Source organism: Heloderma suspectum, chromosome 2, assembly GCF_057233095.1.
Source record: "Heloderma suspectum isolate Gila_16-S chromosome 2, 16-S_ref, whole genome shotgun sequence".
NCBI lineage: Eukaryota > Metazoa > Chordata > Lepidosauria > Squamata > Helodermatidae > Heloderma > Heloderma suspectum.
Window position 1 is genome coordinate 75,010,113 of NC_139459.1, and position 13,651 is coordinate 75,023,763.

Genomic DNA, 13,651 nt, shown 5'->3' on the forward strand with positions numbered 1-13,651 from the left:
ATCAAACTAATAAGGCTTCAGGCATTTGGTAAGAGGAACTTAAGAGGGAGAATTTGGGTTGCGGGTTTGTCAGGCACTATCAGTGACATGGAAGGTGTCCTCTGGAAAAACTGGGATACTTTTGTTGTAGTGTTCAGCTGGGTGTGAATTTGGTCGTGTTAAGTCAGTCCTCATTTTTCCAAACCACCTGATCTTTTCTAGTTCTTTCCATTCTTCTCTTTACAGACCTTTATCTTTCAGTCTCCCAGACAGGACAGGTAGATACAGGTATTGCCAATTTTCAGAAAAAAATGTGCTTATATAAAATAAAGGGAAAGCAAAATGATGTCAAAGGCAATAAATCAATTAGGCCAGACTCAAAAATTATGTGTTGATAAACCCATATTAGTCTTTGTAGCCTACTTTTTGTGCTAGTTTCCCTCATCTTTTATTGCCTGTAGTGTATTTACTAGATTGTCATTAACTTATTTTTATTTTTACTTTCTCCTTTCATTAGTGTTCAGCTTTAGAATTTATATATATTTAAAATAGTAATTGTGCTCTTTGTATGCTCGCATTATGAACAAACCTGATTCAGCTGGTGCAGATTGCAGTTAAACAGCCAGAAGCAGAATACAGGGTTTTGCGGTCCCTTTCCCCCCATCCCCTTTTGTTCCTTTCTAGAGCATGAATTCTCACCACCTGGCTTAACCATAGTTAAAGCTTATGTCAGCAGTTATGTTAACAGGAGGTTAGGCTGTCTAGGGTTTTTGCTTTGCCTGGAAAATAAGTTTCCAGGCTAATTTTAGATCCCAGATAAGTGGGAACCCTTGCTATTCTTAACTGCAGTTAATATCACTGTTGCAACATTTAAAATTGGCAGTCCATAGGGAATTCATGTTCCCAAAGGGATAGAGAGTGGTGGTACATCATCCCAGAACCCACTTACAATTGTTTAAAGTTTTCACAGGGCTGAGCAAGAATACAGGAACACAAACTACAGATACGTTAAGTTTTACAGAATAAGATGTATAGGCTTAGACCTGAATCTAATAGAGCTCTTGTGCAACTGAAGGGCACTTCTGTTCACGCAAGGAGAGGGGATCTTGGATTTCTGCCAGCTCTGTCAGCTCCACCCTGCAGCAAAGCTTCTCTCACTGCATTGAACACTGTTTCAGAGGGTCCCTGACCTTCAGGAATAGCTTTCAGAGATTTGGATTGAGTTGCAGGCGGCAGGAAAACCCCATTCCATGAGCAAAAGGTTAGGTATGGGGCAAAAAATGCAGGGCGCAAGGACAGGGAGGCAAAGATCACCTCCGCCACCCTCCCGCTCTGCATAGGATGACCATAAGCCTCTGATGTCGGGGGCTTACAATCATCAAGGGTGTAACCCATAGTATTGCATCCTAAATTACTTCTGGATGCACATTTTGAGAATTAACATTTTAGAAGGTATTGCAAGCAAGCAAAATCTGCAGAAATTGAAAACAAACAAGAGTAATAATATACAACCGATGATGAACCTTTTAGGGCTCCGTGAACTGGAATATCTTGAGTTTAAAGGGAAATTGGCACACAGTAAGCTTAAAGTGAGAGATATAGTGGCCCACCTAGGGTTCGCTATAGTTGGTCGATAATACCTGGGAAGGCGTCGTAACAATTGCTAGTGAACCTGGATTGCCATGTACAGAAGAGCCTGGAAAATAAGAGAACTAGCATTTCTAGTTCAGTATACACTAAATGTCAGGGGAATCCTTGACTCTGTTGATAACAATACATTACTTGTACCTTTATCTTTGGAAGAAATTTTAAAATTTAAATAATTTGTTCAAATTGTACTGCATTCTAATAGATGAAATTCTCTAGAACTGATTCTTCAGTAATTTTTAAATGTCCTATGTAGTTAAATGTGTCCTCATCCAATTAAATGGGTCATGGGGAGAGCTTAAAGCAATTATATTTGACAGTATTCAGGATCAGCCTAAAAGTGACAAAACCAGAGTACAATTCTAGATCCTTACTGTAAGTATAACTTATATCGTGAGCTATCCAACCAATATATTTCTTACTCTTTGCCTATTTCCCCAAACTACTTTTTCCCTCTATGATGTAAGAAAGAGGGCTTTAATTTATGTTTTTCCTTTTTTATGTAGCTTTGCTCTATTTTACTTTTTGCTTCTACATGTTCTGTTTTTATTTTTGGGTCTGGCAACTTGAAGGAGATGACAAACAAACAAAATTAAAAATCATGCCCATCCATTATTATCGCTGTGATCCAAGTGCTTGAAATTTCCAAGAGTATGTCTAAGTCTTCTATCTGTTTGGCATTTTGATATACTTGCAGACTTCATTTTGTTTTTTCTCTAATTCTGTTCATTTATTTAACTCCATGAGAAAAGAACATAACCATTCTTTTATATTCTGTACTGCATCCCTCCATCCTATTCATAACCCTGCTGCTTTGAATCATACTTGTTCTGGGAAGAAGGGTTGATAAAAAAAAAAAACAGCAGCTGTGATAATCCAAGTATCAAACATATTGGAGGAATCATTTCCAAGAAAGGTGCATATAAAAGGAACTACCTTTTATAATGAGCACAAGCTCTTGGGAGGCTAACCCCTGTCTATATGCCTTTTTTTAAAAGGCTTGGAAAGTAGCTGATACAATTCTGTCTTTTTGGAATTAAGATTTAATGAGACATTATAGTCAATGCACTTTTTCTGTCAATGAAGTTCATGCAGTGTGCTATGTAATAGGTGGAAAACAATGTACAACTTCCATATTACTCAATAGTGACCTGAAAGCATACCTAAAATATGGCTTGTATTGCTAAATGTCCATATTTATTACTAGAAGGAAAATGGTTTTCCCGTTTGTGTTAACTGGGTGAATGTGCTAACTTTATCACCTCAGCCTTTTTAGTGTGTGTTAGTGCTCAGTTTGTAGACACAAGCCAGTATCACTGAAGACATTAATAATATGGGCTGGAGAAATGCCCACAGAAGGGAGTAGGTGGGAGGTGACTTTCCCAGCCCCTCCTCTTCCAGGCAGTTGCCTGAGAGCCTCTTCTGAGTGTTGAGGGGCCCTGTTGAATAGGGTGGGCTGGGGTATGGGGTCTGAGTGGGGAGAGGTTGTTTTTTTTCTTGTTGCCAGAATTCAGTCAGAGGCACCCACTCACAAAAGTCAGGGAGAGGAGGGTGTAGAAAAGTAACTTTCTGCCCATTGCCTTCTGCAGGCATTTCTAGGAATCCAGCCTTATATCTTTGAGTGACTTTTGGATAAAAGACTGAAATGTCCAACTGCTATGTGCTCATTTAAATTGAGATTACAAAGCAGCCGGGGAAATGTGTTGTCTGGTTAATGGTAATTCTAGCTGTATGTAAGTTCATATTGTACTTCTAAAACCTTGTGGACATGCTTAAAACATTTTTATTCAGTAGGAATAATCATGACTGACATTCATGATTCAGGTTTCTACTTACTGGGGTACAAAGAATCACAGTAACATGCCTTTCAGTTGCTTGCTGGTAATTTGAGAAACATCATGGGGTATGTTTAATTCCTTTTCTAAAATATAAAAGAAAAGCAATGGTTTACTGCTTTAGCGATAATATTCAAGAATTTTAAAACATATGATTTAACTGAGAGCCAGATGAGATGGGCTATCTTTCTTGTGCCCACATCATTCACATATAAAGCTGTAGGTAGGGTGAGATGTCCTTAACAGTAAATGGAGCACATGGGAGAGGGGTGCTGAACTCTCCCCCATGCCTCACCTACCTGCAGTCTTGCTCCAGGCACTTTTCTCCCTTCCCAGCTTTGATACCAGAATTGAGCTGGGAATGGAGAGAAGTGACTGGAGCAATGAAATGAGAGAGAAGTTCAGTGCTTCTCCCCCTGGATGTGTTTTACTATTAGACAGACCCCATCCCATCTACCACTTTATATGTGATCTGGGTAGATGAATGAAAAGAAATGCATGCCTGCCACCATAACATGTAATTGGTTCTCAGTATAGATGCTTGGTACCTTTTAGTTAATATATCCAGGCATTTATAAGTGTCATTCCAAAACTGTTCACTATGTCTTAGAAGTACTGTGTGACTTTTATTCTGTGCTTAAAGTTGTGGTGTTTGTTCACTCAGGCATCCTGATTTAAAATGGCAGATATCAATTCACCAAACTAAAAATAAGGTCTTTGTACTCTTCTCTTACAATGCTGTATAGATAAATATTTTGTCTGTTCTGGCAGCTTTCCAGATGGGAACAGCCCAAAACGTCAACAGCTTTCTACTAAGGGCTTGCCATGGAAATCTTAAAACAGGGCCCCTAATAACTGGTACATAAAGTACTGTAATTCCCCAAAATCTTCACATTTGTTGGTGTAGAAGGGTGTTTTTCCAAGATTAAAAGTTATAGTTAAACATTGGCTGAAAAGTTTCAATTTCTTTTAAAAGTAAGGTAGGGTGAAGGGGACCAGAGTGCTTGAAAGTCCACTAGATGGAGCAAAGAAGTGGAGCTGCCCTGTTAATCAACATAGAGTTCGAAGCAGTGTATGCCCCTATAGTATACTGATTTTTGGAGTCTATCACGTCAGCTCATTTCAACTAACATGTTGAAAACTGGATGGATATTGGGGCAAAGAACTGAGTTTACACCTCAGGGAAGTTCTCATAACTTTGACCTTGGCAGGCTTCCAGTCAAACCTCAACAGTTGCACTTCTATGGTGGCCTGCACTTCCTTGCTATTGAATGCCATTGTCAAGGTATCAGATGTTATTCTTGAAACAACTAATGAGAAAAAGGTCTCTCTCCATCACTCTAGCACTAATATATGTCTTGAAGCCATCTTCCCCAGGTCACCAGGGTGCCTAATGAAGCCATATTTACAGCCATAGGTATTTTGCCAGGCATCTGGTGATCTCATTACTTCATCAGCTGCACTATTTGGCCCCACACTTCCTCTGTGTCTGTAATCTGACTCTGTTCCCCCCCACCCCACCCCAGATAAATCGGTCTGTTTGGTGCCTCATGCAGCTGTCTACATGATTTTTCCTCTGACTTTCATGTGATAAATTCTTTTTTCCCTAATCACTTTGAGAGCCAGAATGGCTCTGTAGAAGTCTCCTTAACCTTTCAGTCCTAAGGCTATCTCTGCAGTTTCAGAACTGCAGAGGTGTGGTATGTTCCTGCCTTCTGGCAAGTTCCAACTGTGATTCCATGAAATCCCGAGAATGGGTGCATTTGTTGGATGCATGTTATAGAAGCTTTCTAATCTTGACCTTCTACAGGCAGAAAATATTTACAGTGCAGAAAGGTACTTGCAGAGTAAAAGGCTCCACAGGATTTCAGCAAGACACAGATGTGTGTAGGATTGTCAGCCATTAGATGAGACAAATGGACGTAAGGATTCATTTCTAAATAAAAGTTCAGAGGCAAGCTGTTAGAATTTGGAAGGCTCAGTACTATACCTAGTATAAATAATACACTTTATGGAATGTTAGTGAACTAGGTACAGAGCAGTCTCATGACCATGCTGTCCAATTGCATTTTGGTATTTTAAATTAGTAAATTCAGGAGCAAGCCAGAATTATGCAGGACTTTTGGCTAGTTAAAAAATTTGTTAGGCTTGCCAAGTAAATGTAGGCAGAGCCCTCCAAAGGGGTGTGGCGGTGACAAACACATAGTGGTTGAACCACCACTTCTTACACCCTGTCAGTCTTGTGCCAGCAGGGCAGAAAGAGGGGGTTGGGGAGGTATTTTGGCCATTTATGTTTTTGTAATGTCCCTCCACAATTGCTCCCAATAAGAGGAACATTAAATATGCCAACTCCAAAGCTAGTGTAGTTCTCTCCCTGTCCCCTGCTCCCATTCTTCAGGCATGCCAGGTGAACTGGAGAGCTTTGGATCTTATGAATCAAAAGCCTCCCTGATCTACCCCCAGTGTGCCTCCTTTTTGCCCTCTGCACTTGAGTATTGCCAGTGAAGTGGCAATGGACCTTTCTACCACTGCATAGAGGAGACTTCCAAGGGCAGACCTTCTCTGCCTGTGGACATCTGCAATAACCTTTGGCCTCAGGATGCCCCCCTCAATGACTGTAGGGGGGTTGCGCCCTCACCTACTCTTAGAATATTCAAGTTACACTTAAATGTATTGAAGTTGCAGTGCCATACTTCTTTGAAGTTAACCATTTGCCCAAACTGGGTAACAATTCCTTTGGGCAGATGCACTGTTTAAACTGCTCTGTGACATGTGCATACAGTTAGGCCAGTACACTTCTTATACTTGCCTGAAAGCTTGTTTTAACATTTTGCTTCACATAATAGTCCAGTGCACTGTTCCTTTAGACATACAGAAGCACGTTGTTGTAGCATGAATAGCACTTTTAGGGCTATCTATAGCAAAGGGCTACTGGATTTTGTCTAATATAAAAACGTAACACTGCAAGGTTTACTATTATGTGGGGGGGCAAATTTGGCACTGAGATAAGTGTCAGAATCCATATCCTTGTTGTTCAGTCGTTAAGTCGTGTCCGACTCTTCGTGACCCCATGGACCACAGCACGCCAGGCCCTCCTGTCCTCCGCTCTCTCCCGGAGTGTGCTCAAGTTCATATTCATTGCATCGGTGATGCTATCTAGCCATCTCATCCTCTGCTGTCCCCTTCTCCTTTTGCCTTCAGTCTTTCCCAGCATCAGGGTCTTTTCCAGTGAGTTTTCTCTTCACATTAGGTGGCCAAAATATTTGAGCCTCAGCTTCAGTATCTGTCCTTCCAATGAGCACTCAGGGTTGATTTCCTTTAGGATGGACTGATTTGACCTCCTTGCAGTCCAGGGGACTCGTAAGAGTCTTCTCCAGCACCACAGTTCGAAAGCATCAATTCTTCGGCGCTCAGCCTTCCTTATAGTCCAGCTCTCACAGCCATATGTTACTACTGGGAAAACCATAGCTTTGATTAGACGGACCTTTGTCGGCAAGGTGATGTCTCTGCTTCTCACTATGCTGTCTAGGTTTGCCATAGCTTTCCTCCCAAGGAGCAAGCGTCTTTTAATTTCATGGCTACAGTCACTGTCTGCGGTGATCTTGGAGCCCAAGAAAATAACATCTGTCACTGCTTCCATTTCTTCCCCTTCTATATGCCAGGAAGTGATGGAGCCAGATGCCATGATCTTAGTTTTTTTTAATGGTGAGTTTCAAACCAGCTTTTGCCCTGAAACTCTCTACTTTCCCCCCTCAACAAGAGGCTCTTTAGATCCTCTTCGCTTTCTGCCATTAGGGTGGTATCATCTGCATATCTGAGGTTGTTGATAATTCTCCCGGCAATCTTAATTCCGATCTGTGATTCATCCAACCCGGCGTTTCTCATGATGTACTCTGCATATAAGTTAAATAAGCAGGGTGACAATATGCAGCCTTGTCGTACTCCTTTCCCAATTTTGAACCAATCGGTTCTTCCATGTCTGGTTCTTACTGCTGCTTCTTGGCCCTCGTACAGGTTTCTCAGGAGACAGAAAGGTGGTCTGGTACTCCCATCTCTTTAAGAATTTGCCAGAGTTTGTTGTGATCCACACAATCAAAGGCTTTAGCGTAGTCAATGAAGCAGAAATAGACGTTTTTCTGGAATTCTCTTGCTTTCTCCATGATGCAGCGAATGTTGGCGATTTGATCTCTAGTTCCTCTGCCTCTTCGAAACCCAGCTTGTACTTCTGGTAGTTCTCGGTTCACATACTGCTGAAGCCTAGCTTGTAGGATTTTGAGCATCACCTTGCTGGCATGTGAAATGAGTGCAATTGTAAAGTAGTTCGAACACTCTTTGGCCTTGCCCTTGTTTGGAATTGGAATGTAAACTGACCTTTTCCAGTCTTATGGCCACTGTTGAGTGTTCCAAATTTGTTGGCATATTGAGTGCAGCACTTTAACAGCATCATCTTTTAGGATTTTAAATAGCTCTGCTGGAATACTGTCATCTCCGCTAGCTTTGTTGTTAGTAATGCTTCCTAAGGCCCACTTGACTTCACTCTCTAGGATGTCCGGCTCAAGTTCAGTGACTGCACTGTCATGGCTATCGGGGACATTAAGGTCTTTCCTGTATCGTTCTTCTGTGTATTCTTAACACCACTTCTTAATCTCATCTGCTTCTGTTAGGTCCCTGCCTTTTTTGTCCTTTATCATGCCCGTCTTTGCACAAAACGTTCCCTTGATAGCTCCGATTTTCTTGGAGAGATCTCTAGTCTTTCCCATTCTATTGTTTTCCTCGATTTCTTTGCATTGTTCATTTAAGAAGGCCTTCTTGACTCTCCTTGCTATTCTCTGGAACTCTGCATTCAGTTGGGTATATCTTCCCCTTTCTCCCTTGCTTTTCGCTTCCCTTCTTTCCTCAGCTACTTGTAAAGCCTCATCAGACCGCCACTTTGCTTTCTTGCATTTCTTTTTCTTTGGGATGGATTGAGTTGCTGCCTCCTGAACAGTGTTACGGACCTCCGTCCATAGTTCCTCAGGCACTCTGTCTATCAGGTCTAATCCCTGAAATCTATTCCTCACCTCCACTGTATATTCATAAGGGATATGATTGAGGTCATACCTGAATGGTTTAGTGGTTTTCCCTACGTTCTTCAATTTAAGCTGAACTTTTGCAATAAGAAGCTCATGATCTGAGCCACAGTCTGCTCCAGGTCTTGTTTTTACTGACTGTATAGAGCTTCTCCATCTTTGGCTGCAAAGGACATAATCAATCTGATTTTTATATTGACCATCTAGTGATGTCCATGTGTAGAGTCGCCTCTTGTGCTGTTGGAAAAGTGTGTTTGCTATGATCAGCGTGTTCTCTTGGCAAAAGTATTAGCCTTTGTCCTGCTTCATTTTTTACATCAAGGCCATGCTTGCCTGTTATCCCAGTTATTTCTTGACTTCCTACTTTAGTATTCCAATCCCCTATGATGAAAATGTCATCTTGTTTTGGTGTTAGTTCTAGAAGGTGTTGTAGGTCTTCATAGAACCGATCAACCTCAGCTTCTTCAGCTTCAGTGGTTGGGGCATAGACTTGAATTACTGTGATGTTGAATGGTTTGCCTTGGATTCATACCGAGATCATTCTATCGTTTTTGAGATTGTACCCCAGTACTGCTTTTCCCACCCTTTTGTTGACTATGAGTTCTACTCCATTTCTTCTAAGGGATTCTTGCCCACAGTAGTAGATATGATGGTCACCTGAATTAAATTCGCCCATGCCTGTCCATTTTAGTTCGCTGATTCCCAAGATGTCGATGTTCAATCTTGCCATCTCATGTTTGACCACCTCCAGCTTACCTTGATTCATTGATCTGACATTCCAGGTTCCTAAACAATATTGTTCTTTACAGCATCGGACTTTCTTTTCACCACCAGACACATCCACAGCTGGGTGTCCTTTCGGCTTTGGCCCAACTGCTTCACTCTTTCTGGCGCTACTTGGAAATACCCTCTGCTCCTCCCCAATATTGGACACCTTCTGACCTGAGGGTCTCATCTTCTGGCGTCATATCTTTTAGCCTTGTGATATGTTCCATGGGGTTTTCTTGGCAAGAATACTGGAGTGGGTTGCTATTTCCTTCTCCAGTGGACCACATTTTGTCAGAACTCTCCGCCATGACCTGTCCATCTTGGGTGGCCCTGCACGGCATAGCTTACGGCTTCACTGAGTTACGCAAGCCCTTCACCACAACAAGGCAGTGATCCATGAAGGGGAATCCATATCCTCTTAATTAGCAATATTTCTATATATCCAGTGATGCTTTTATTTTTATTAGTATTTTTATCTGATGTAAGAAAACAGAAGCTATTTTAAAAATAGTAGTCTTTCTGCTAGGAAAGTTAATTGAAATAATGATAGATTTACCCCCTTATCCTAACCACATCTGCCTGAACACAAACCCTATTAAGTTCAGTGAGTCTTCTGAGTAAACACGTTTAGGATTGGGTTGTTACTCAATAACCAAGTTAAGAAAATTTTAAGAATTTCTGCCCATTTCATCTCCTGCCGTTAAATTGTTTCTCCAGTGTAACCTTATAATCTTTATACACCCTCCACTAAAAAATACTTACTTTTGGCAAGAATATTTAGTCATTATAAGTACAGCTTGCAAAAATGCATGAAAGCCACATTGCACTGTCCAGATTGAAATGGAAATGACAAACAGGAGGAGGGTGCTCCTATCTAGTTAACCTTAACAGGCTCTTTCCAAACACAATCCAGTCAGTGCTCTTTCAACTGGAACTTCAGGTCCTTGCCTCACATTTTTGCTGGAGTCTATTTTGTACAGAAGACAGAAAGACCCTCACTTCCATAAAGTTGTACCTACAATTACGAAGAATTTTGCTTTATATATGGTTTTATTATGAAGCAGTAAAAGAGACAGAATAATTGTTCTAATTTTTATTTTCTATTTACAACTGATTTTAAAAGCTCATATAGCATTTGTAATATATATACTTATTCAGATAATTCCAAATAACTATATCCATACTGGCTGAGAGATGCTTTGTATAGCAGGTCTGCAATGGTAATTAACATGCAGCCCAACCCTATGCATATTTTCTCTGGAGTTAAACCCTGCTAAGTTCAGTGTGACTTACTCCCAAATATGTATGCACAGGATTGCAGCCTTAGAGCAGAAGAAAATTTAGCATAAATTTAGCATAAATTGCTCCTGCAATTTTTCAAAAGTTTCTTCTATTCCAGTTAAGCAGAATGGAAGGCAGGTAGGAGGGTACTGTAGCTGTTGAGGCGAAGCTTATACATATGTGTTCACCTATTGGACCAGAATGTTGAAGAAAGGTTGGCTTGATGATCTACAATCTTGGAATAGCTGGGACATACCTTTGTAATTGACCAGAGCCCTAGGATAAGGTACAACAAATGAAAATACCTATGACTTATGAGTCGTCATAACACTTCTGTATCCAAAGCAGGAGAAATGCAAATCAGCATCTCTTGGGCAGGATGGATAATTTGGTACTAAGTAGATAATATGCTTGTAGGTCTGTAGCTGAGTTTGGTCTTCTAGAAGCATGTAATTGAACTTAATTTGCATGTTTTCGAGTGCCAGAAAGCAAGCTTCATGTAGTGGGCAGGTACTTCTATTTCAGTATTTCTTTTTGGAAATCATTAACATTTTTTCTGCTTTTGCTTGTATACCTTTTCAGTTGTTTTTTCTGCAAATATAAGGCTAGCCATTTATTTTGATGTACATTGAAATTATCAGGATTTCTAATTAGAAGCTGTTAACCATACAAAGGAATTTTGCAAGTTTTGGCCCTACAGTCTTTTTATGTTTCATCCTTCCACCCCTAAACAATGTCTTAGTTTTAATCCTTAAATAACTGGATGAAAACAATATTCTTTGAAATTAATTGTATTGGGCAGTATCTAATATTACCACAGCACTAATGGGAATTACCACTAACACAATGGGAAAGTAGTGTTTTCTAGCAAAACCCAAGAAACTACCCCAAAGAATTGGCTCCAGAATGGGACAAGTCAGCTGAGCACCTTTCTACTTCCCATTCCAGAAGTGTTAGTTTTGGGTGGTTTCTTGGGTTGTGCTAGCAAGCATTGCTTTCCTGTTTCCGCCAGCACAACGTGTTTAGAGCTGGCAGATTGCTAGCATTAGGTGCTGCCCATTGTGTGTGGAGACCTTTTTTGAAAACAGGGTCCTTTTCCTTCAGAGAAAAATAGTATGTTCTATTTTTGGCTCAGGAGCATTTTTCTCTTTAAATCCAAAAGAGAGAAAGAAGAGAGCCAGCAGGTTTGAGAAAGAAGAAACTACATTATGTTTTTGTTTAGCTCCCAAGTTGCCAAAATAAATGTTTAGTGTATGTCTTTTGTTCTTTTTCAGACTCAGATGCAGTCAAAACAGCTAATTAGTATACATGTTTGGTGGTTGTTTTTTTTAGAGTTTTAGGTTTCATTGTTGGAATATCCCCTGTACCTTTGAAGTAGGTTTGTATGGGATAAAGAACATTCACTATTAGTAAACGCTTAACACAATAGATTTTTTTAAAGATAGAGTTAGTTTCTTCATCTCTTATTGTATACAGAACCCTTTAGCATTTGGTTAAATTCTAAGGCCATAAGAAAAATAAGTATTTTATATTTGAGATGGTACAAATCCATTAAAACTGGCTGATTGTCAGGTGTTTACTGATTGCAGGTTTCAGACAATGCAGGTTATGTACTATATGTGCTGCAGTACCTAGAAACAGTAAAAATCAAAGACAGCATGAGCCTTAACTTTAATTAATCTCAATCTGGTTGTTTTACAGACTACATGTTAATTTTTTCATCAAGTTGCCATTGCACGTGTTAACCATATTTTTAGAATTTGTGTGAACTGCTTTTTTCTCTTTCTAGTTAAATATTTCAGAATAATCCATTTCATTCCAATCCAAAATATCATCTGGTTTTTCTAATCTTTATTGTTGGTGTCTTATGCTTTATTGTAATAAATGTCATCTGAGTAGCATATGATTAATTATAATGGGCGTCATCTTAGTGGTATCTTTTTCTTCTGTATACAGGCTGGTTTAGCAGGAGCCCCAGCCCGGGCTGTGTCAGCTGTAAAGAATATGAATCTTCCAGAGATCCCAAGAAATATTAATATTGGTGACATCAGTATAAAAGTGCCAAACCTGCCCTCTTTTAAATAAATTGTGCACTCCAGGTAAAAATGAAGAATAACTAGAAGGTGATCACATAAATGTTTACCAAACCAATGTTTTACTGTTTGAATAGGAGGTCAAGGTACTCTATGGAAATCCTTTATAAAACTACATGGAATTGATTGTGTTTTGCTTAGTGAATTTAAAATGAGTGGGTAATTTGTGATTTCTAAGTGACATTCCTGTGTCCTTCTAAAGCATATCATGTCTAAAGCTAGCATGCAGTTTTCTGGAAAAGTAATTCAAAATATTTCTTTACTTTGTATAATACATTATCTGTATAGACTAAGCTCTGTAATTAGTGCAGCATCCTAATCATATTTCTTCAGGTTATTTAAGAACCGGATAGATACATGTATATATTGCATGACAGCATTGAACTGTACTTTCTCTTGCATTTTAAATAAAGTTGTAATGAACTGGACTTGAGAAGCATTTATTTGATACCTCTGTTAGCAATAAACCACCTTCCCATTAACAGATGTGCCCTTGTCTTAACCAGGATGGCGTGTATGTGCTTAAAATGAAATCAAAGCCCTGTACCAGGTTAACCCACATTCTGAATCAGGAACAGCTGAATTATGCACATCTGTCAATGTAGGTTTATATTGTTTGCACAATTTGTTCTGTTTCAGATATTCATGAGGATGGACAAAGAACTGTGTATGAGAATGAAACCCTGACTACTGGGAATCCCACTGTACATATTTCATCACTGCCATTTCCTTTTCCACAGCATTTTCTAATTTTCTAATTCTCAAATCTTCTGTTGTAGTAGTTGTGTAGTAGTGCTCTAGAATTACTCTAGGTAAAAATTGCAGTGTAATAGCGCTGCTTAAGTGCAAAAGACTGAATAGCCTTTCTAGCTGTTTTAGCCTAAACATGTACTTAACTGGAAATAAGCTTAAGGGTGCAATCCTATGGGGATAGTCAGCCACCTCCGAACTTGGAGGCAGCCTACTATCCAATGCGGGG

The 13,651-nt window shown here is 39.8% G+C and overlaps 1 protein-coding gene across 3 annotated transcripts in view; it reads left to right on the top strand.

Moving 5' to 3' along the window:
- The window catches only part of AP3S1 (adaptor related protein complex 3 subunit sigma 1), a 38,544-nt gene extending 25,444 nt beyond the window's left edge, over window positions 1-13,100 (top strand). For 2 of the 3 annotated variants that reach the window (XM_084833909.1, XM_084833911.1), the window contains one exon: window positions 12,536-13,100. In XM_084833909.1, the coding sequence (XP_084690035.1) occupies window positions 12,536-12,664 (129 nt within the window). In that variant the 3' untranslated portion in view covers window positions 12,665-13,100. Of the gene's footprint in view, window positions 1-225; window positions 360-12,535 lie in introns of those variants that run through there. The other variant, XM_084833912.1, reaches the window with a different exon arrangement.
- Window positions 13,101-13,651: the final 551 nt, after the last annotated feature.